Source organism: Panulirus ornatus, chromosome 18, assembly GCF_036320965.1.
Source record: "Panulirus ornatus isolate Po-2019 chromosome 18, ASM3632096v1, whole genome shotgun sequence".
In the NCBI taxonomy this organism is placed as follows: Eukaryota; Metazoa; Arthropoda; class Malacostraca; order Decapoda; family Palinuridae; genus Panulirus; species Panulirus ornatus.
In genome coordinates this window covers 24528626-24553571 of record NC_092241.1, presented here as the reverse complement: position 1 = coordinate 24553571, position 24946 = coordinate 24528626, and the positions used below count along the sequence as shown (strand labels likewise).

Genomic DNA, 24946 nt, shown 5'->3' with positions numbered 1-24946 from the left:
CACATTTTCATGGTAGATGGTGATATTGTGAAGAGCCTCTAACACCAAGGAAGAATTAGGTGTGGTGGTCTAATCTTGATGCTTTATGCTGTTAGTAAAGTTGGGATCTCCCTGACAACCAAGAAGAACTGGATGTGGTTGTCATAGTCCAGTTTTAGATGGTGATAATAAGACTGGGAGCCCATGATACTCAGCAACATTTAGATGTAGGTTACACCCTAAACTTATAATAAAAATGGGTAGCTCCTGACATCTAAGAGAGATGTGATGATGTGGTCAGATTGGTTTTGTGAAGTACTGATGATAAGTATTAGAGGATCCCTGATGATGAAGAGGGAAGATAATGCTGTAACCCTGTGTTTTGAACAGATCTGGGACTTGAATGAGGATGGCGAATGGGTGTGCACTGCATTTTGGAAGACCCACTGTGGCTCTGTGTGGAAGGTGACCTGGGCCCACCCAGAATTTGGCCAGATCATTGCCACATGCTCATTTGACCGCACTGCAGCTATCTGGGAAGAAAGTGGTGAGTTTCAAGGATGACGATAGTATCTTGATCAAGTTTTTGATTAGAAATTAATGCACACTATTACAGAGTCAGAACTGTTGAGAGCTTTCAAGATGAAAGCAGTATGCATATGAGAGTGAGTGGTGTGCTAGTAATTTGAGAGAAATTTGAGAGTGTGTCAAGCTTGTACGCTGTTACCATGGTTATCTAAAGTTTGTATGTACATTGGGCATTGCATGATTTGAGAGAGAAAGAGAAACTAAATGGAGTTGGTAGAGAAGCCTTTTAGAGGGTGATTGAGGTGGGTGGGAAATTACTAAATGCAAAAAAGTTTTTGCTGGGAGGGTAAGGCATGCATGTGAGCAGGAAGGGAGTAGGGTGAGTGGTTTCCACTGAAGTTGGGTCTGTGTTGGGGATGTGTGATGTCACTTTGACTCTTTGATATGTTCATTACCATAGTGAAGAGGTAGGTAAATGCAAGGGTCTTGGAGTGAGGAGCTGCAGTATGCAAGGGGTAAGGGAGTAAGGAAGGTAAATCAGTTTCTGTTTGCAATTGACATGGATTTAGTGTCCTCCATAGTAAAATTGCCAGTTAGCAGGTTGTTCTCTTTCAATTATCTGTATGCCTTCTAACTTTTACCTCACTTTTTTGTTTGTAATAGCTTCTATTATCACAGACAGCCCTGAAAGGACCCAGTGGTCTGTTGCTGTTTGAATATCTTTGTGTTCTTTTGTACTGTGTTTTGCATATCTCTACAACAAAACTCCACATGCTAGTGTCTAAAAGGAGAACAGTAAGAGTAAATGTGAGCTATAGCGAGGTAGTGAGGTGCAGCAAAATGGTGAGATAGGATGGCTTGAGAGTGATTTTAACCCTTTAGATGTACATTTGATTTTCATGATCTCCCATTGGGCAGAAAACAGCAACATCTTTTTTTCTCTGATTTTTTTTTCACTTGTATAGTCCACAGTTTTCCACGTCTTTCTATATATACCTATCAGTTCAGCATGCCTTCTTCAGCTTTCTCATCCATACTTCTCATCATCTCATACCCTCTCATTTCTTAATCACCCCTCCACACACCACTTGCAGTATTGACCACAAACATTTCATTTCCAATATGTTCATCCTCTTCCATATGTTCTCACTTAGAGCTCATGCCTCACATCTGTACAACACCATCAGTACTACTATATCTTCAAATATGCCCATGTTTGCCGTCCCAGAGTGACTTCTCATTCCTTGTATTCCTTAGTGCTCCCAGGATCTTCCCCCTCACACCTATGCTGACTAACCCCAGCCTCCATGGTTCCATTTGTTGCCATTCCACTTTCAGGTATCTAAAACACTTCACTTACTCCAAGTTTTCTCCATTCAAACTTACACCCTAACTGAACTGTCTCTTTGCACTGCTAAGCCTAATAACCTTGCTTTTAGTTACATTTGCTCTTAAATTTATGCTTTCACACTGACTCCCAAACTCAAACACTAACTTCCACAGTTTCTCATTGATTAAGACACCAACAGTATTTTACCAGCAAACAACAGCTGCCTTACTTCCCAGGCCCTCAACCCCCTACAGAAAGAAGTGCCCCTCTCTTCAAGACCCTTGCATTTACCTCCCTCACCACCCTATCCATAAACAGATTAAACAACGAAGGTGACATCACACATGCCACAGATCCACCTTCACTTAAAACCAGCCATCCTCTTCTTTGCTTACTTGCACACATGCCTTACACTCTTGATAGAAACTCATTACTTCTAATAGCTTTCCCCCACACCATATATTTGTAACACCTTCTGCACTGCATGTCTGTCATCACATACATTCTTCAAAGCAAACACCTGATTCACACTTCCTCTACCATTCCTGAAACCACAGTGCTCCTCCCCAGTGTGATGCTCTGTGCATGCCACCAACCTTTTGGTCTATATTCTTCCATATATTTTACTAGTGACACTCACCTAATCAATCTTTTTTTAATGAAAATATTTTTTATTTGATAGCATAAAACTGTTGATAGCTATATCCAAGAAAGTTTTGTTCATCAAAACAAATTTACATGTTTTTGTAAACAGAAATTTTTTATTATAAATGCCAGTGCCATTTTTTTTTTTTTTTTTTTTTTTAGGAATATGGTTAAATGGACAAGTTTGTTTCAGTGGTCACCGTCATCATTCACTCAAACAGTTAAGTAAACATACAAGTGTCATGCCAACCACAGGGCTTATGCTCTTGGAGAAACCCATGGTAGGCAAAACTATGGTACAGCATAGGGCCTATGGAAAATGGAAGGAAAGGGATAGTTTTAGTTGTTAGGCAGCCAACAACATGGAAGGTATATTATCAGTACTTCCCAGATAGCTGTCTTTTCTCTCTGCCTCACTAACATGTGGACTACTGGCATTCTGTCTACAAGATACAATTTCTCCTAGTCATTTGTAACACTTGATAACACTTAACGCATACAACTTAGTCTTCGCAACTCCAGATTTTCCTATAAAGAGCACTGTGCGCTAGCCCTGCCTTTTGGCAAAATGGTAGAAGCAGTAGATAGAAGTAGTAGGTAGGGACATTTAGGCAGGAGCATTAGGTAGAAGTGGCCTGTTAAAGGTGAGGCACTGAAGGCTAAAAAGCAGCACTAGAGATCTTTAGTTATGGAGACTGTTGTCATGGCCACCCCTTTGAGGGAGTTCCAGATGGAACCAGCATCAGAGATATAGATGGATAGATAGATAGTTGAAGTTAAGCATGTTTTATTTAAGAAATAACATAACTGTTCTTTAAAAGTATAAGGAATTGATGTACAAAACTGTATAGTAATAGTATGATGGCAATATGTCAACACTGAAGTCATTCCTCCATGCTCCCACAAAGCAGCCAGTCAGCTAAGCTGCATAAATGCTACCTCAATGCTCTCACCTTAGCAACACAGCATGGTTGTGACAGTCATCAAGCTTCTTTCTTTATATGGTGGTCTGCCAGGCTGGGCCACAATTAGCCCATGGCCATGCAATACATGGATAGAATTCTGGTGATGTTCTGGAAAGCCATAAATACTCACACCTTAATGCTATGGTGGGTAAATTTATATAAATTACTCTAAAAGTGTGATCCAAAAACAAGGTTGATAAAACTTTGGGAGGCAAGGAATCTCTTTTTTCATTTATTTTTTCCTTTTGAGTAACTAAAATGGTTAGAAAGATTGTAAAAATACAATATACCAGTATCATTATTAATTCATTTGTATGGTGTATAGCTCACAATAAGGATTGCCCCTGTTGGTCCCTCTCTCTTGGATATGCCCCAGCTTCCTCCCAGTATCTTCATTCAAACTCACACTCCAGATAACATGGACAAAGATTCCATCATATCACAGTGGAGGTATCTGGAATGTTACTGACAAGTTCGCAAAAACTAAGTTTTGAGAAAATGAACGCCAACGTGTGAAGTCCAAAAATGACACCATAACATTGCCAGAGGTTTTACGTCTTTAATCCAGCACTCTGTGGTTCGGCATCTCCCATGGTTCAGCACATTTTGAATCTGCCGTCATTAGTTTGTGGATCTGTCACCAGGGTGGCACTGTTAGCAGCACTAACCAACTGATCAAGAAATGGTGGAGATGATTCAGCAAGATGAGAAGAATCAATATGATCATCAAGAAAGTGCAGAGGAAAACGAGGAAGTGGAAGAAAAAATTTCCACAGATAAGTGTATCCAGATGATGAGAGATTTATAGCAGGACTGGAGCAAAGGGTCTTTATAACAGAACAAAAAATTATGTCTTAATTTGATTCAAGAAAATTAATTAAGGAAAAGCCAAAGTACCAGAAGCAAGCTACATTGCAACAGTGGCTGAAGAAGGTCATTAATAACACTGCCAAGGCTCATTCCAGCATAGAAAATCCACTTCCCCGCATCTTCTCTGCCCCTGATATGCAAGTATTTTCTGACCATGGAGACCCTTATGAACCTGCAAACCGTGAAGACCCTGCTGATCCAAGAGACTCTGCTGACCATGAAGACCCTGCTTGTCCTTGCTGACCCTGATGTGCTTCTTATGTAATCTGATGTAACAATAAGAACCTTGTTTGTAAGTATTAATGGTTGTATTATTTCCTGTTTTAAGCTTTGTTCCACCTTTGATAACACAGCAGTATGTATGTGGAATGAGCTGGCAAGACTAGGGGTCAGGCATATGTTTACATAGGGTTTCCTGCAGGGTCAATTTCTGATTTCTGGCATTTTCTGTGGTCTGGAAATGGTCAAGTCCCAATGTTGCCGGATTAAAGAGGTACAACCTGTAATTGGTTAATTTTGATATTATTGGTCTCATTTTACAGAGATGTTTTTGTAAGTTATAGAAATCATAAAGATGAAATGATAATGTAAGTTATTAGCACAACATGATACAAAATGTTAAATGATTAATAGGTATCATCATGTATAGTGAAAGACAAAGTCTGTTCCCAGATTTGTCTGATGATTATTTACAGCTTGTGAAGCATAATATGAGGCTTGCCTTGACTATATCTTGGCAATTGGCAAGGTTGACCACAATGAAATTTCCTGTGTTGCTGGTTCGGATCAAGTTTCAGATAATCTTTTTGCTGATACCATACAGTTGTACTGAATTTAGTCACATTAAGAAAATAAGACCTATCTAGCTAACAAAATCTATGGTCCTCATTCCCTTCAGTTATTCCTGTCCTTGCATGTCTCCCTTGCAAACACCATTTCACACATTTTTCTACCATTTCTTTCCCTCCAGTTCTCTTTTAATCTATTTCTCTTTGTCACAGGTGGAGTTCCTCTCACACCAACTCTTATAATCATACTATTATACACTCTCCTTGTAAACTCCCTTTCTTACACTCTTTCCACAAGCCCAAACCACCTCATCATATTATGCTTCACCCACTCCACAAGTCATTCCCATGCATTCCCTACCATACCATGTATCTTATACACCCCCTCATTTCTTTCTTCATTCTTCATCTTGTTATACCATATGCTTCTCTCAAATACCTCATTTCCACAGCCTGGATTCTTGACCTTTGACTCATTTCATGTCTATGTTTTGGCTGCATAGGTTAGGGTTGGGAGGACTATGCTGTGCCTAAGTTCTTTTTCACTTCCATACTTATTTCTCTACCGTTCATTATTATCTGATGGGACCCAGGGACTCTTCTACCTGACACTGCTCTCTCCTTTATCTCTCCTTCCATATCACTAAACTTAACAAGCAAACTCCCAAGTGCTTAAATTCTGTCACTTCTTCCAGTCTTTTTGCTCCCATATCTTTTTTTTTTTCTTTTTTTTTTTTGCTTTCTTGCTGTCTCCCGCATTTGCGAGGTAGTGCAAGGAAACAGACGAAAGAAATGGCCCAACCCACCCCCATACACGTCCACACACGCAAATATACATACCTACACAGGTTTCCATGGTTTACCCCAGACGCTTCACATGCCCTGATTCAATCCACTGACAGCACGTCAACCCCGGTATACCACATCGATCCAATTCACTCTATTCCTTGCCCTCCTTTCACCCTCCTGCATGTTCAGGCCCCGATCACACAAAATCTTTTTCACTCCATCTTTCCACCTCCAATTTGGTCTCCCACTTCTCCTCGTTCCCTCCACCTCTGACACATATATCCTCTTGGTCAATCTTTCCTCACTCATTCTCTCCATGTGCCCAAACCATTTCAAAACACCCTCTTCTGCTCTCTCAACCACGCTCTTTATATTTCCACACATCTCTCTTACCCTTACGTTACTTACTCGATCAAACCACCTCACACCACACATTGTCCTCAAACATCTCATTTCCAGCACATCCACCCTCCTGTGCACAACTCTATCAATAGCCCACGCCTCGCAACCATACAACATTGTTGGAACCTCTATTCCTTCAAACATACCCATTTTTGCTTTCCGAGATAATGTTCTCGACTTCCACACATTCTTCAAGGCTCCCAGAATTTTTGCCCCCTCCCCCACCCTATGATCCACTTCCACTTCCATGGTTCCATCCGCTGCCAGATCCACTCCCAGATATCTAAAACTCTTTACTTCCTCCAGTTTTTCTCCATTCAAACTTACCTCTCAATTGACTTGACCCTCAACCCTACTGTACCTAATAACCTTGCTCTTATTCACATTTACTCTTAACTTTCTTCTTTCACACACTTTACCAAACTCAGTCACCAGCTTCTGCAGTTTCTCACATGAATGAGCCACCAGTGCTGTATCATCAGCGAACAACAACTGACTCACTTCCCAAGCTCTCTCATCCACAACAGACTTCATACTTGCCCCTCTTTCCAAAACTCTTGCATTCACCTCCCTAACAACCCCATCCATAAATTAAACAACCATGGAAACATCACACACCCCTGCCGCAAACCTACATTCACTAAGAACCAATCACTTTCCTCTCTTCCTACACGTACACATGCCTTACATCCTCGATAAAAACTTTTCACTGCTTCTAACAACTTTCCTCCCACACCATATATTCTTAATACCTTCCACAGAGAATCTCTATCAACTCTTATCATATGCCTTCTCCAGATCCATAAATGCTACATACAAATCCATTTGCTTTTCTAAGTATTTCTCACATACATTCTTCAAAGCAAACACCTGATCCACACATCCTCTACCACTTCTGAAACCACACTGCTCTTCCCCAATCTGATGCTCTGTACATGACTTCACCCTCTCAATCAATACCCTCCCATATAATTTACCAGGAATACTCAACAAACTTATACCTCTGTAATTTGAGCACTCACTCTTATCCCCTTTGCCTTTGTACAATGGCACTATGCACGCATCCCGCCAATCCTCAGGCACCTCACCATGAATCATACATACATTAGATAACCTTACCAACCAGTCAACAATACAGTCACCCCCTTTTTTCATAAAATTCCACTGCAATACCATCCAAACCTGCTGCCTTGCCAGCTTTCATCTTCTGCAAAGCTTTTACTACCTCTTCTCTGTTTACCAAATCATTTTCCCTAACCCTCTCACTTTGCACACCACCTCGACCAAAACACCCTATATCTGCCACTCTATCATCAAACACATTCAACAAAACCTTCAAAATACTCACTCCATCTCCTTCTCACATCACCACTACTTGTTATCACCTCCCCATTTGCGCCCTTCACTGAAGTTCCCATTTGCTCCCTTGTCTTACACACTTTATTTGCCTCCTTCCGGAACATCTTTTTATTCTCCCTAAAATTTAAAGATACTTTTTCACCCCAACTCTCATTTGCCCTCTTTTTCACCTCTTGCACCTTTCTCTTGACTTCCTGTCTCTTTCTTTTATACATCTCCAACTCATTTGCATTTTTCCCTGCAAAAATTGTCCAAATGCCTCTCTCTTCTCTTTCGCTAATAATCTTACTTCTTCATCCCACCACTCACTACCCTTTCTAATCAACCCACCTCCCACGCTTCTCATGCTATAAGCATCTTTTGCGCAAGCCATCACTGCTTCCCTAAATACATCCCATTTCTCCCCCACTCCCCTTACCTCCTTTGTTCTCACCTTTTTCTATTCTGTGCTCAGTCTCTCCTGGTACTTCCTCACACAAGTCTCCTTCCCAAGCTCACTTACTCTCACCACCCTCTTCACCCCAACATTCTCTCTTCTTTTCTGAAAACCCTTACAAATCTTCACCTCGCCTCCACAAGATAATGATCAGACATCCCTCCAGTTGCACCTCTCAGCACTTTAACATCCAAAAGTCTCTCTTTTGCACGCCTGTCAATTAACACGTAATCCAATAACGCTCTCTGGCCATCTCTCCTACTTACATACGTATACTTATGTTTATCTTGCTTTTTAAACCAGGTATTCCCAATCACCAGTCCTTTTTCAGCACATAAATCTACAAGCTCTTCACCATTTCCATTTACAACACTGAACACCCCATGTATACCACTTATTCCCTCAACTGCCACATTACTCACCTTTGCATTCAAATCACCCATCACTATAACCCGGTCTTGTGCATCAAAACCACTAACACACTCATTCAGCTGCTCCCAAAACACTTGCCTCTCATGATCTTTCTTCTCATGCCCAGGTGCATATGCACCAATAATCACCCATCTCTCTCCATCAACTTTCAGTTTTACCCATATTAATCTAGAATTTACTTTCTTACATTCTATCACATACTCCCACAACTCCTGTATCAGGAGTATTGCTACTCCTTCCCTTGCTCTTGTCCTCTCACTAACCCTTGACTTTACTCCCAAGACATTCCCAAACCACTCTTCCCCTTTACCCTTAAGCTTCGTTTCACTCAGAGCCAAAACATCCAGGTTCCTTTCCTCAAACATACTTCCTGTCTCTCCTTTTTTCACATCTTGGTTACATCCACACACATTTAGACACCCCAATCTGAGCTTATGAGGAGGATGAGCACTCCCCGCATGACTCCTTCTGTTTCCCATTTTAAAAAGTTAAAATACAAGTATACGTATGTAAGTAGGAGAGATGGCCAGAGAGCGTTATTGGATTACGTGTTAATTGATAGGTGCACGAAAGAGAGACTTTTGGATGTTAATGTGCTGAGAGGTGCAACTGGAGGGATGTCTGGTCATTATCTTGTTGAGGCGAAGGTGAAGATTTGTAGAGGTTTTCAGAAAAGAAGAGAGAATGTTGGGGTGAAGAGAGTGGTGAGAGTAAGTGAGCTTGGGAAGGAGACGTGCATGAGGAAGTACCAGGAGAGACTGAGTACAGAATGGAAAAAGGTGAGAACAAAGGACATAAGGGGAGTGGGGGAGGAATGGGATGTATTTAGGGAAGCAGTGATGGCTTGCGCAAAAGATGCTTGTGGCATGAGAAGCGTGGGAGGTGGGTTGATTAGAAAGGGTAGTGAGTAGTTGGATGAGGAAGTAAGATTATTAGTGAAAGAGAAGCGAGAGACATTTGGACGATTTTTGCAGGGAAATAATGCAAATGAGTGGGAGATGTATAAAAGAAAGAGGCAGGAGGTCAATAGAAAGGTGCAAGAGGTGAAAAAGAGGGCAAATGAGAGTTGGGGTGAGAGAGTATCATTAAATTTTAGGGAGAATAAGAAGATGTTCTGGAAGGAGGTAGATAACGTGTGTAAGACAAGGGAAGAAATGGGAACATCAGTGAAGGGGGCAAATGGGGAGGTGATAGTAAGTAGTGGTGATGTGAGAAGGAGATGGAGTGTGTATTTTGAAGGTTTGTTGAATGTGTTTGATGATAGAGTGGCAGATATAGGATGTTTTGGTCGAGGTGGCATGCAAAGTGAGAGGGTTAGGGAAAATGATTTGGTAAACAGAGAAGAGGTAGTAAAATCTTTGCGGAAGATGAAAGCGGGCAAGGCAGCAGGTTTTGATGGTATTGCAGTGGAATTTTATTAAAAAAGGGGGTGACTGAATTGTTGACTGGTTGGTAAGGTTATTTAATGTATGTGTGACTCATGGTAAATGGGGTAAATGCAGTTGAGTGGGAGATGTATAAAAGAAAGAGACAGGAGGTCAAGAGAAAGTTGCAAGAGGTGAAAAAGAGGGCAAATGAGAGTTGGGGTGAGAGAGTATCATTAAATTTTAGGGAGAATAAAAAGATGTTCTGGAAGGAGGTAAATAAAGTGCGTAAGACAAGGCAGCAAATGGGAACTTCAGTGAAGGGCGCAAATGGGGAGGTGATAACAAGTAGTGGTGATGTGAGAAGGAGATGGAGTGAGTATTTTGAAGGGTTGTTGAATGTGTTTGATGATAGAGTGGCTGATATAGGGTGTTTTGGTCGAGGTGGTGTGCAAAGTGAGAGGGTTAGGGAAAATGATTTGGTAAACAGAGAAGAGGTAGTAAAAGCTTTGCAGAAGATGAAAGCCGGCAAGGCAGCAGGTTTGGATGGTATTGCAGTGGAATTTATTAAAAAAGGGGGTGACTGTATTATTGACTGGTAGTATTGAGGTAGCGCCCGGAAAGCAGACAAAAAAGGCCACATTCGTTCACACTCAGTCTCTTGGTGTCATGTATAACACTGAAACCACAGCTCCCCATCCTTATCCAGACCCCACAGACTCTCTATGGTTTACCCCAGACATTTTACGTGCCCTGGTTCAGTCCATTGACAGCACGTCGTCCCCGGTATACCACATCGTTCCAGTTCACTCTATTCCTTGCATGCCTCTCACCCTCCTGTATGTTCAGGCCCCGATAGCTCAAAGTCTTTTTCTCTCCATCCTTCCACCTCCAATTTGGTCTCATACTTCTCCTTGTTCCCTCCACCTTCGACACGTATATCCTCTTTGTCAATCTTTCCCCACTCATTATCTCCACATGTCCACACCCTTTCAACACACCCTCTTCTGCTCTCTCAACCACACTCTTTCTATTTCAACACATCTCTCTTACCCTTTCATTATTTACTTGATCAGACCACCTCACACCACATATTGTCCTCAACCATCTTATTTCCTACACATCCTCCCTTCTCTGTACAATCCTATTTATAGCCCATGTCTCGCAGCAGTATAACATTGTTGGACCTACCATTCCTTCAAACATACCCATTTTTGCTCTCTGAGATAACATTCTCTCTTTCCACACATTCTCCATCTCTCCCAGAGCCTTCGCCCCCTCTCCCACCCTGTGACTCACTTCTGCTTCCATGGCTCAATCCACTGCTAAGTCCACTCCAAGATATCTGAAATACTTCACTTCCTCTAATTTTTCTCCTTTCAAACTTACCTCCCATTTGACTTGTCCCTCAACCCCGCTGTACCTAACAACCTTGCTCTTATTCACATTTACTCTCAACTTTCTCCTTTCACACACTTTTCCCACTTAGTCACCAACTTCTGCAGTTTCACACTTGAATCAGTCTCTAGAGCTGTATCATTGGCAAACAACAACTGAGTCACTTCCCAGGTATTCTCATCCCAACAAACAGCATGCTCACCCCTCCCTCTACAACTCTTGCATTTACCTCCCTAACCACTCCTTCCATAAATGAATTAAACAACCATGGGGACATCATACACCCCTGGCACAGACAGACCTTCATTGGGAACCATTCACTCTCCTCTCTTCATACTCGTACCCATGCCTTACAGCCTTGGTAAAAACATTTCACTACTTCTCGCAACTTACCTCCCACACCATATACTCTTAAGACCTTCCACAAAGCATCTCTCTCAGCTGTATCATATGCCATCCCATATATGTGAATGCTACATACAGATCCATCTGTTTTTCTAAGTATTTCTCTAAGTATTTGGTAAAGTGTGTTAAAGAAGAAAGCTGAGAGTAAATGTGAATAAGAGCAAGGTAATTAGGTTCAGTAGGGTTGAGGGACAAGTTAATTGGGAGGTAAGTTTGATTGGAGAAAAACTGGAGGAAGTGAAGTATTTTAGATTTCTGGGAGTGGATTTAGCAGCAGATGGAACCATGGAAGCGGAAGTGAGTCACAGGGTGGTGGAAGGGGCGAAGGTTCTAGGAGCATTGAAGAATGTGTGGAAGGCGAGAACGTCATCTCGAAGAGCAAAAATGGGCAAGTTTGAAGGAATAGTGGTTCCAACAATGTTATATGGTTGCGAGGTGTGGGCTATAGATAGGGTTGTGCGGAGGAGGGTGGATGTGTTGGAAATGAAATGTTTGAGGACAGTATGTGGTGTGAGGTAGTTTGATAGAGTAAGTAATGAAAAGGTAAGAGATGTGTGGTAATAAAAATAATGTGGTTAAGAGAGCAAAAGAGGGTGTTTTGAAATGGTTTGGTCACATTGAGAGAATGAGTGAGGAAAGATTGACAAAGAGGATATATGTGTCAGAGCTGGAGGGAACGAGGAGAAGTGGGAGACTAAATTGGAGGTGGCAGGATGGAGTGAAAAAGATTTTGAGCAGTGGGGGCCTGAACATACAGGAGGGTGAAAGGCATGCAAGGAATAGAGTGAATTGGAACGATGTGGTATACCAGGGTCAGTGTGCTGTCAATTGATTGAACCAGGGCATGTGAAGCATGTGGGGCAAACCATGGAAAGTTTTGTGTGGCCTGGATGTGGAAAGAGAGCTGTGGTTTCGGTGCATTACACATGACAGCTAGAGAATGAGTGTGAACAAATGTGGCCTTTGTTGTCTTTTCCTAGTGCTATCTCGCATGTGGGGGGTGGGGGGTGCTGTATTTCATGTGCGGCGGGATGGCAATGGGAATGGATGAAGGCAGCAGTATGAATATGTACATGTGTAGATATGTTTATTCTGTGCATTTTTATGTATGTATATGTTGAAATGTATAGGTATGTACATGTGCGTGTGTGGGCGTTTATGTATATACATGTGTATATGGGTGAGTTGTGCCATTCTTTTGTTTGTTTCCTTACGCCACCTCACTAATTCAGAAGACAGCGACTAAGTATAACAAAATAAATAAATAGGTAAATATATGGAAAAGTAAGAAAACTTTGGAATTTTTAACTTTATCTCAGGAAATTCAGTGATGTGTATATGTGTGGAAGCATTGCTAAGAGATACCAGGTTTTCTTATCATGTGGGGGAGAGTACACCAGATTGCCCACTTTCATGAGATGTTTTCAAAAAATCCTGGGAACTGTCTTTTCTCCTCACTGTTACATGCCACTTACTTTTTTCACTTTTCCACTTTTGCATTCCTAGCTCTCTTCTGTGAGTAGTGCTTCATTTTTTGGGGAACTCATTTGCACAGAAGAAAATAGCAAATTCCTCTAGATAATTCCTAATAGAGAGAAAAAAAGCAACCTGCTGGGTCTTGCTATTAACTTCACAACAGAAGCTTGGGAAACATTTAAGGTTTCTCCCTTTAAGGCATGGCCCAGGATCCTCTCCAAAGCAATGTATTTACAGGAGAATTAATGACAAGCCTGCTATATGGTACAGGAGTCATTCAGAAGAGGAAAGCCAGGGAATTCTTCTCATATAGAAATTGTATGATTTTCTATATGGTGGGATTGTCATTATTTAGTTGATTGTCTTAATTATTGAACAGTATGAAAGACCTGGGACTGATACTGTGTGATGACAACTTTCAGCAAACAAAATAAGACAAAAGCTGTGATGTAATGATGAATCTTGTAATCTTTCATGACAAGAGAGGAAAAACCAGTGATAGTGCTTGTCATGTGGTTATACTCACAAACAGTATACTGCTCTGTGCTGTCTTCTACCTGAAAGGTGGGGAAATTTGAAGATCTATAAAGTTTTCAGAGAGATTTCATGGCCTTTATTGACATGGTAAAGGAACTGAACTACTGGAAATAACTGAGATCATTGAGGCTCTACTCTCTTGAGTGCAGACAGGAGAGGCATATCATCTTTTACTCCTGGAAAATCCTAGAAGGCATGGTCCCTGACATATACTCAAATATGATTTCCTGTTGTCCTGACAGGCATGAAAACCTCAAGATTTAACCATAAAATTAAAAGGGACAATTATCAAAACAAAAAGAAAAACACTTTGAACATGTGGGTGACCAAGACTAGTGCACAACACATTGCATGCAACCATTAGAAACACTATGGGATAAACAGTGGAGAAATTCAAGGAGGCTCTGGATAAGTATTTACAAAGTACACCGGATCAGCTAGGCTTTAATGTTTATGTGGGTTTGCAGGCCATGGCTTCCAATACCTTGGTCGACCAATGACCGAGCCTAAGCTGTGGGGGTAGAAGACTGCAGAAGAATACACATGGTTGCTGCATTCAGATTCTTTGTGCTTCCACTTCTGATCTAATATATTGCTGTGTGTTCACCTACATAGTGCTTTAGGATTAATTATTCACTAGCTGCTGTGTGTTTATTTCATCTAATTGTCAAATACCCAGTGGTGGTATAATTTTTTTCTATCCAGCCTCATAGTGCACTGTTGTCTTTGAATGGTGTATGGTTAGGTTAGAGTGAACATGTGATATCATCTTCGTTTGATGCAGTGACTTGTGAGTGTGTCTCTTTTTGTATTCCTATGTGAGGTGTTATTGGACTCCACTTGCTTCAGGTCACACTGCAAGTGAGGTTGTCTTTGGCATGGCTATATCTTCATCGGTTGATGAAAAAGAATACAGTCTCATCAAATAACTTCATACTTCAAATGAGTCCATCTTGTTCCTGCTACTGAATTAACTGCAGCCTTGACATTTTAGGAGCTCCTTGATGACTGAGAAAGAGGTTCAGCATATGGATGATAATGATAATGGTGAAATGCACATACAGAAGTCTGAGTTGTGGTCATGGAAGACCCCATGCTTGGCAGAACTGTGATTGTCAAAGTACAGGGCCTAAGGGAGAAGGAAAGGTTAAGGGGAGTGACCTTTGAGATGCATACCTTACTGCCTATAGTGAATGCTCCAGGATTGAAGATAAGGATTCTTGCTTCAGAGAGAACACGATTGATCCATAAAAGTATGAAGAAATAATGTGTAAAACCATAAGATAATAGTATCATGGCAGTATGTCGCCATTGATGATTTACCTATATGGTCCCACAAAGCAGCCAACCAGCTGTGTTCACAGAAGGCGACCTTGATGCTTATTCTAGTAACATCACTTGTTTGTGACACTCTTACCTCTGTCTGCCTATAGATAGTGGTCTACTGGGGTGTGCCACAAGCAACCCATGGCCTCATGACAGCTGCCCAGTTCATGGATGAAATTTTGGAAGTGTCAAGGAAAACCATGGATATTCAAAACTTGATGCTCTGGTTAGTGAAATGGTATCCATAATTTTTAGCATGCACAGGTCACTGATTTTCTGGCACTCTTGGTTCCAAAGCCTTGCTGGATTAAACATTTTGCCGGGCCGACCGTGGTCATGTAATGATAATTCATCAACACACCTCTAACCCACCAACTGTACATCTCCCGTGTCTAAATTATACCATGGACTACTAGAAATTTAAATTAAACAACTATTGAATGTAGATTAAGTAAATAAATGAAATACTGGTACTTGCTTAGGACTGAGGTGCTCATCAGCTACGAGTTTTGCAAATTCATCCACATACTCGGCAGCTCCTTCGTGGTTTGCAGACCGCTTTTCTCCGCACAATTTATTCATGGAAATCCCATGACACTTCTTGAATCTTTGAAGCCATCCTTCACTATAGTCACGTTCATGTTGTAATTCAAGTTCTTTATGGAACAACTTAGCCTGGTCCATTATCTTGCTATCTGACAGGTCCACTCAATCACTCCGATGCTGTTGAAACCATTCCAATATCACTCAGTTGTGCTCAGTACTCTTCCCATCTTTCATAGTTTTTCTAATCATCATTTGCTTCTTGAAATGGCTGTCTGCATAGAATTTCAATATTTTCTCCCTTTGCATCTTTATATCATAAACAGTTGATCTCACACAGCTTATACACCAAAACACCATGGTCCATTTTTTTCAATTGTTTTACTTATCTTGGATCAATATGGACTGGTTTTTACATTTGACACCACAACTGACACTCTCATATGTCTTAGAAACCATAGCTAGGGTTAATTTTAAGCAAAATAAACTAAGAATCTCACAGAATTGCGGTATCACCACGAACAAGTGTAAGAATGTAAATAAGTGTGCCTTACACACAGCACCATCTGTGGCCACCCAGTAAACTAGTCTGGTGGTGCAGTAATTTCAAGTTCCCTCACATAATTTTGTCCGGACTAAAGGAGGTGCTGAACCATCAGTTGCTGGAAATTCGGTGGTGTACCTGTATACTCAAAACCATGGTAAGCAAGGGACCTTTGTTTATGTATTAGGGTTGTTGCACTGTGAATATATGCACAATTTTTTTTACGTTTTCAAATATTTTGTGTCATTTAAGTGATAAACTTGTCTTGGTTGTTAGGACTCCCTTGAATGACTGTTACCTCTTGCTTCAGCCAGGACTTTCTGTTGTAACCATTCTATATTTATTGTACTGTGAGACTTACCACCTGGGCAAGTGGAATAATTTCTTCTCATATACTGTAGAATTTTACTGATTATCTATGTAAGTTTTTGACAATTGGTGATCCAAACAAGGACATAGCCTAGTAATTATATCAAGTAAGGTTTGATAATTGGTACATGAAGTAGGAACTTAGCCTTAAGCATTTCAGGGATAATACACGCTCTTGTGCACACCATGTGCACTGCATTTCTTAATTTTGTATTGATTACCATCATTTTGCATTGCTTCAATGCAATGGCTTTAGGACGGTGGTGCCAGGATGCATTAGGTTATGGTCTGATGGAGGAGTTGGATATACTCCAGTTTATACAAACAAAACTAGATAATACTGTGGAACAGCCAGCTGACTAGACTGATGAGCCCAAGGAATTCCCCCTCAGATTTCTGAGCTGAAGGAACAATGTAATCATAAATGCCTTAGATAGCAGCATGAAGAATCTTCTTCTGAAGGCTCAGTTTGGAAAGTCATGTTCATTGGCAGTGTTTGCATATATTTGATTCTGAGTGAGTCAAAACGTTCCTTGGTATGATCCACTTGGCCAATGCTCACTTCAAGGCATATGGCTATAAAGTCATACCTACAGCAATATTAAACCTTAGAAGTTGGGTGGCTCATCCCACAGTCACCTTGACCAATATTCAAGCCACTGGTCTCATTAGATTGGTCACCAAAGCTAGGGAGACATGTCCTAGTGCCAACAAGGCTACTCAACAGTCATCTTGCCAAATATGTAAGTCACGAGTCTCATTAGATTGATCACCCATGCCAGGGAGAAATGCCTCAGTATTAACAAAGCTATTCATAGCCTAGGAAACCCACCTCTCTACACAAATTGAAGTTATGGTGTGATTTTCATCGTACCTCCTCCCATTGTAATGATCATTGTTTTGATTAAAAGCTAGCTCCTAAGAACACTTTTGTTTCAGCAGTTCAGATCTAAACAACCAGCACATGGCTGCTATCCCATACATTTCTAATCATGGAACTGCCATGGCCCTCCACTCCATCTCCTCCAGCCAACATTCGATGTAATTGACTAGCAATCAGGCAGATATGCTGCCCCACACCTATATCCCAATACCAGTAGGAGCTCACAATTTCAATCAGTGGATCATTACACATGTACAGTAATGCATATCCTCAGTTGCCTTACATACCACAAACTCACATGCACTTGGCAGCATCTAGAAAATTGCTATCTCAGTTTCATCTCAGAAAGTGAACCTTGAAGTTAACTCTCTTGCTCCAGGAATGCATGTGATTTGTCTTGCCTTCACCCCTACAGTGACCTGCATTGCTCATTCTGTACTTGTTCACTCTGTACTTGTTCATCCTGGATCTGTGCAAGGGAAGACAGTAGAGTGTACATGTCAGTGAATCCAGAGGCTGTTTTGTACAGGAAAGTTTGATCCTAGCTGCCACTTATGCTGGCCAGTGCGTACAAGTCCAGGCAGATGATGTCTGTAGCGTAATACAAGGATATTCACAACATGAGGGTCATTGTTGCCCAACACTCAGGTGGCTGCAACAAAGTGGTGTCAGAGTGGCTCAACACACAGGTGGCCATAACATAATGGTGTCAGTGTTTCCCAATGCATAGGTGTCCATAGGATGGTGTCAGAGTGGCCCAAATTCGTAGGTGGCCATAACACGATGGTGTTGGTATGGCCCAATGTATTGGGAAGCATTATCATGATATGACCATTATGATGTCAATACTGTGGTTTCTGCTAGCTACAATAAAAGCAATGCCCTCTTAAAACTCTTCAGATTCAGTTTCTAGCAGCACACTTTATCCTTACCCTTACTCTGTTGTGATGCTTCATAGACTCTGTTCCTCTTGGTTGGTCACCTTTTTCTACAGCAATTATATAGTGTGTTTAAAGTCCTTGTGAAAGTCTAAGCAAACACAAATGAAAGGAACACTCACAAGAATCCTTGGCTTCCTAGAGACCACAAACACTCAACACCTAAACAAAATACAGGAGTGCTCCTAATAGAATTCCACCTCCAACATACATGACACTCAGGTCTTTGCAACAACACTAGACTCTTCTCATCCAAACCACTTACTTCCTTTTTTTTGGTTCATTTCCTGTTGTTCACCCAACCCAATACTTTTTGCTCAACCAAATGATAATGTTACTACTGTCTCTGCCACTAAAAGAAGGAGTATCGATATCATTGTCACTGCTTATCATCATAATCATTACTTGCATGTGTGACTCTACTGCCACTGAGAGGGAGAACTCAGGTAGGATAGTAATAGCCCCTCCCATGACCCTTGCAAATTTAAGGTATATACCTCTGATTACATTTTCTTTTGTGACTCTGCTACCAGCGAGAGAGAGGGCTCAGGTGGTAGTGTATTGATTCCCCATCAAACTCAAGGAATGTTCCATCCCCTACCCTCAGAGCAATCCATTAGGTAGTAGGCTGTTGACAGCTGCCACTCAAAGTTGTACTACTGTCTTGACTAAGGATCATTAAAGGGGTGCCCAGAACCATGTTGCACTCTCCATGCTGGGATTGCTGGTCTTACTTTCTGTCTTATCAAAACAGGAATCATGTCTTTTCCAGTTACTATGATGTGGCTCGTTTTAAAAGACAGGTTTTTCACTTCCTCCAAAATTCATAAATTCTTTCCTTTGCCTTTGCTTTTTTCTTATCATTATTCTCTCCGTATTTCAGTTAAGGTCTGGCCTTAATATGGGCTTTTGTCTGTAACTGGATCCTTCAACATGAAAAAAAAAAGTCCTGAAATCTTCTCCTTACTAGCATCATACACCAACTCAAACCTTGCTTATTTTCTTCATATAAGTACTCTCATCAGCTCGTCTGCTCAAATCTGTTATGTGTAATCATGATAGAGTCCAACATATCTATGGCCCCTAGTCCCTGGAATCATGGGGTGCTAAGAATTTCCACGTTTCTTCCTGACTCTAATGCCAGTGAGAAGAAGAGCTCAGACAGTAGTAGTACAGGCCCCTCCCAAAACCTTTCCCTGTCTGTTAGACTTTCTATTTTTCATCCTCTATACCAACATTCATGATCTCTCTATTAGCCTCTCTTCTGTTGAACACCATTTTTTTAATACCTATCCTAATATCTTACTTCTCTCTGAGACACAGTTGTCTAATGATGTTCTCTCTATTCCCTCTTTCATATCCAACTATAATCTGCACTCACAATTCCAGTTCAAATAGTGTTTGTACTTATTCCAACATCAGCACACCTGTTGCATGCTTCAAGGACGATGAGTCCCCAAACTTTGATGTTATGTGTCTTTAGATCTGTTTCCCAACTACCACACTTTTTCCTTTGGTTTGCCTCTTGCTTTCTTAGTTCTACAAATCTTATATCTTTCTTCAACTATCTAAACTCCTGCTATTAGACTGTGGCATCCTCTTACCCGGATGCTGAGATCCTGTACTTTGGGATTTCAACGTTCAATATAAGGAATGGTTGAATTCTTCCCTTACGGATGGTGGAGGGATTGAAGCCTTACGTTCTCCATTGTGATCAATTTAGAGCAAATTAACTCACACCCTACACATATTTCTGACATTGAGACCACTCTCGTAATATTCTGGATCACCTGCAAACTGAGATCCTGTATTTTGGGGATTTAAACATTCACCTTAAGGAGTGGTTGAATTCCTTCCATACAGATGATGGAGGACTTGAAGCCCACATTCTCCATTGTCATTGATTTAGAGTAAATTAACTTCCACCTTACACATATTCCTGACCACTGTAACCACTCTCCTAATACTCTAAATCTGTCTTTTATCTCTAGTCCATCACATTGTAACTACACAATCTCTTGTGTGGTGATGCTTTTGTCTCTGTCATATGCATAGCAGAGGTTATGCATCCAGGAATGGAAGCATTTATCCCCTCTTCCTCCAAGATGATCTTTTCATCCAATCCATGGTTCAACCATTGCTGTTTTAAGGCCATTCAGGCAAGGAATCAGGCATATCAGACTTGGGAAACCTCTCCTTCCTCTGACTTCCATTCAGCTTTTAGCACTACCGGTAATAACTGCAAGTGTGTTATCCATGAGGTAATGCGTTCCTTTAATCAAAGTAAGTGCAGTAACCTCTCCATGTCATCCACTGATAGGTCTTTCAGGTTGTTAGCTATGGGCATCTCTGAACAACTGTTGTTATACCTTACCTTCTTGTTTCAGTTAAGACAGTGCTATAGTTGTCTGTGCCATAGATAAAGCAACTCTCTTTGGTTCTTGTTTCTCCTCTAACTTCACCTTGGATGGCTCTAACACTTCTCCGTCCCCCCTCCCCTTTCTATAAATGATTTCCTCTCTTCCTCAAATAACCTGATTCACTCATATGCTCACAAGTCAACACTGCAATCATCCACATCATTCAGTTCTGCTCCCTCTTCTTTCACTTGATATGTATCTAGTCTTGAAACAGTTTCCTGAATACACTCAAGACTTGGACAGGATATCTCATTGGAGTAGATGGAATCTAGTTTAATTTAATGCTTCCAAGACCCAGTTTCTACCAATCTCTCTATCGAAAACTCCTCACAACTCTCATCTCTCCGTAGATGGTTCTGTAATTCCACCTCTTGACTCAATAAGCATACTTAGTATTGTTGTAAATCCACTTTTTCTTGGAAATGGCTAGGTCTGCCTCAAAGAAACTGGGAGTCTTGTATAGTAGTCAAAATTTCTTTTTTGTGAACAGTTGCTCCATTTATACAAAGAATTGATTCGTCCTTGTATGGGGTACTGCTCTCTCATTTGGGGTGGTTTTAGCTTTGCATCCTTACTTGAAAGAGTTGAGTCAAAAGCAGTCTGACTTCTAAACTGTCCCAGGATAACTTCCAAACTTGACCCTCTTGTCCTACATTGCTGTATTGGCTGCTGTGCGTCCTCACTAGTAGATACACCACACAATACTTGGCATCAGATGATTACTGTTTGGCCATTCATGGGTAGGCCTTTTTGATTACTGCTTCTTTCTCTACACCTCAAAGCTTTAGAAGTCTGTGCCCCCTCAAACCTTTCCCAATAATTATGACGTGTCACATTTTAAAAAGCAGGTGTTTTGCTCCCTCCAAACTTTTTAAATGCTTCCCCTTATCTCCTTTTTTTCCCTTTCATAATCCTTTCTATATTTCAATTAAGGCCTGACCTTGATGTGGAGTTTGTCTTTGACTGGAGCCTCCAGTGTTAAAAAAAAAAATACAGACTAAGTCAGCAGGAAGATTGTAGGTTCTCTCAGGCTGTTGTACATTTGTTCCTAAACAAGGTCACTGATTGGACTTCATTCTGTTTGGAAGATATTTTTCCAAATTGATCCCACTGGTGAAGATGACTTCCAATCACATATCAGAACTGATCTTTTCATGTGTGACCATCATTGACCTTGCTGTAGCTCAAGTTCTTGTGTGATAAAATGTGCTGCCTCCCTTAGCATTTAGCTTTAGGGAATTTGTTTCATCATTACCATTTCCACCCAGGCTGACAAAGTAAATTCTGTTTTGTACTTAAATGTAGGTTTTCACTGGGATTAAACCATTGCCTACTTTGAAACATCAAATTTTCACTTTTGTTAAAGCAAAAGAAGTAAGATGCCTTTGGATGTGAAGCAACTTAGATTTCAAAGTGTATTGACCAGTCTCATAGGGGAAAAGCTGAGCTATATTTAGGTTTAAGTAACTCCTCATGGGGAGTCTCATAGAAGGTGCAGAGTCCTATACTGAAAACTTTTTTTTTAACTCAGAATGTATCATAGAAGGTGCAGAGTCCTATACTGAAAACTTTTTTTTTTTAACTCAGAATGTATCTTTTAGCTACATTCTAAGCATAACTCCTTCACCAAGTTAACTTGGTTTCTCTCCAAGAGAAACCAATTTGTTGTTTATGGAATCACAGGGAGTGTGTCAACAATGTATCCCAACACACAGCCCATCACCATGTTTTTTAACTAAGTGCAAAAGTTTTCCCACTGTTGTCCATGTGAGTATTCTTATTTCCCTTGCTCACTGGCCAATTCATTTCAGGAAGAAAATATATTTTTGAACAAATGGAAAGCTATATCTTCATTTAGGAAAAGTTATTGAGCAAGTTTTTTTACCACTCTTCCCCCCTTTACTTTTTTTTTGTAGTTCTTTTGATGTAATTTAGGATTTTTTGAGGAACATCTTGAATTGCTGTGACTCATGATACTGCCATTCAGCTACAGGGGAGACAGTGGCAACCAGTGGCTTGCACAAAGTGATCCTACCTTTAGGGGCATTTAGTGGGCTTACCCACAGACTATTATTAGATTATTGCTTGATCATTCTGAAAGAGAGCATGGCTCTCATTTCCTTTGATCTCTTAATAATGGCTTATTATGCTTCAAGACACAATTTTTCACTTAGAATATTATCTTCCTTGTTGCTATATTGAGTGAGTATGATGGCCTTATTCAGTGAAGACTTGGCATCTTTTATGAGGGTGAGATGTGCCCTCACACCAAAAAATGCTCAGCAGCTGAACTACTGTGTTTGAGTTTGTAAAATAAGACCTTCAGGAAACACTTATTCTGTATTTGGTGTCCTTGAATTTTATTAATATTTAGATAATGAATTAATTAACCTCTGTGACTATATAGTCTTGAAACTGAATTGACATCTCCTCCTTTAGTCATTTTAGTTCCCCATGCAGTGAATTAGATAAAGCTTATCCAGCTTAAAGGAAATTTCTCCCAACAGTGAGTGACCTGGGGCATGGCATTCACCGAACGTGGATAAAACGTGCTGGCTTGGTGGATTCACGTACATCTGTGATGGACATCAAGTTTGCCCCTAAAATTCAGGGTCTGCAGTTAGCTACATGCTCAGCTGGTGGAGTAGTGAGTTCAATTGTTCTCTTTTATACCAGACTTTTTTCTTTACCATCTGACCATAAATGAAATATTGTTATTCACACACTTGTCCACTTATCATATGAGCATCAGAGGATGCTTTTTGGGGATTAAAGCAGCATTTTTCCACTCAAAATGAAGTCTGTTCATGATGATTCATACCCCTTTGACCTTATTTGATGCCCTTGAGGTCTGTAGATGCTCATTTTTAGGGACTCGCCAACCATACAGCAACCCATTCAGACATATGACATTATAGCACAGAGATGGGGTAATACCAAGTGATCATCCACTCCTATTCATTTTCACTTGCTTACCAACACTGAGCAGATCTGCTGACCAGTGCTTGATGCCAGCTTGCAATATTCATACTTTTGTTTTTGGTCTTCAGAGATGCTGAATAGCTATTGTCTCTCGTTAATGTATTTTCTTTGACATAAATTGTAAATACTTTGTACGGTATCTTGAGAAATAGTGTATCTGGAGACAACACCTTTGTCAGTTGCCACAATAGGGCATTAACCAGAGACTTTGTTATATGTCAGCCCGACTACTCTTTCCAAAAGAGACAACACTAAATTGTGTCAAAAGAGGTTAGGACATTTGTATGATGGTTACTGGGATTGTTCATCATGTGATTCTTGTATGTTGTACTGTTGCTAGTGTGACTGCTTAATAGCTTTGTACTGTTTATTCAGATCAGCTCATAATTCTGAGACAGACCTCAAGTACTTAAGTTCCATGCCCCAGTTAATGTAGTAATCATGAACTAGGGGAATTGAAGTTGGAGGGTGGCTGCCTAGAGGGAGTCCTTCTGATACCTCATGGGAATGTACCTGTATAGAACCTCAACAAAGCGGTGATTGTCTTTGTTTTACATGACACTAAGAACTCTGTTCTTTGCTTGTGTATTGCTGGACGTCTGAGTAAGTTGAGATCATTTCATCAACCAGTCCCAACAGCAGGGGAGACAAAGCTAGAAGTCAGAAGTTGAGGCTTAAGGATTGATTTTTCCTTATATGGAATACTGTTCTCACAAATCAGGAGGTTTAGCTCCACATCCTTACTTGAGCCAGTTGGGTCCAAATCGTTCCACTAATGAGCCCTCCCTTTCTGACTTCAAAAGTTCATGCTTTTCCCCTGTGTCACAGAGTTAGCTGTCTTTCATTTTTTATGACTTCTACTGTGGTTGCAGTTGCTGATACCTAGATTCTTGTGTGTCCCCACCATCAGCTTGACTGTAATACTCACCAAGCCACTGTATCATGGGACAACTGCATGGGCATAAGCAACTCAAGAGTGGTCTGTTTTTTCCCTACATTGTTGAGCTATGGAACTCTCTACATATTCATGTCTTTTCTTTTTAAAAGGCTGAATTTTCCCCTTATCTAAAACTCTAAGATTATTTCTTCTCTTATGCCCTTCTCTATCTCTTCGGAAGGGGCGAAAGTTCTGTGAGCGTTGAAAAATGTGTGGAAGGCGAGAATATTATCCCGGAAAGCAAAAATAGGTATGTTTGAAGGAATAGTGGTTCCAACAATGTTATATGGTTGTGAGGCAT

At 40.7% G+C, this 24946-nt stretch overlaps 1 protein-coding gene across 1 annotated transcript; it reads left to right on the top strand.

Annotated features, from left to right (window-relative positions):
• Window positions 1-309: 309 nt before the first annotated feature.
• On the top strand, window positions 310-23439 carry LOC139755004 (nucleoporin SEH1-like). The gene is made up of 2 exons (XM_071672910.1): window positions 310-526; window positions 23234-23439. Exons 1-2 carry the CDS (start codon window positions 325-327, stop codon window positions 23431-23433), a joined length of 402 nt encoding a protein of 133 aa, XP_071529011.1. The 5' UTR covers window positions 310-324; the 3' UTR covers window positions 23434-23439.
• Window positions 23440-24946: the final 1507 nt, after the last annotated feature.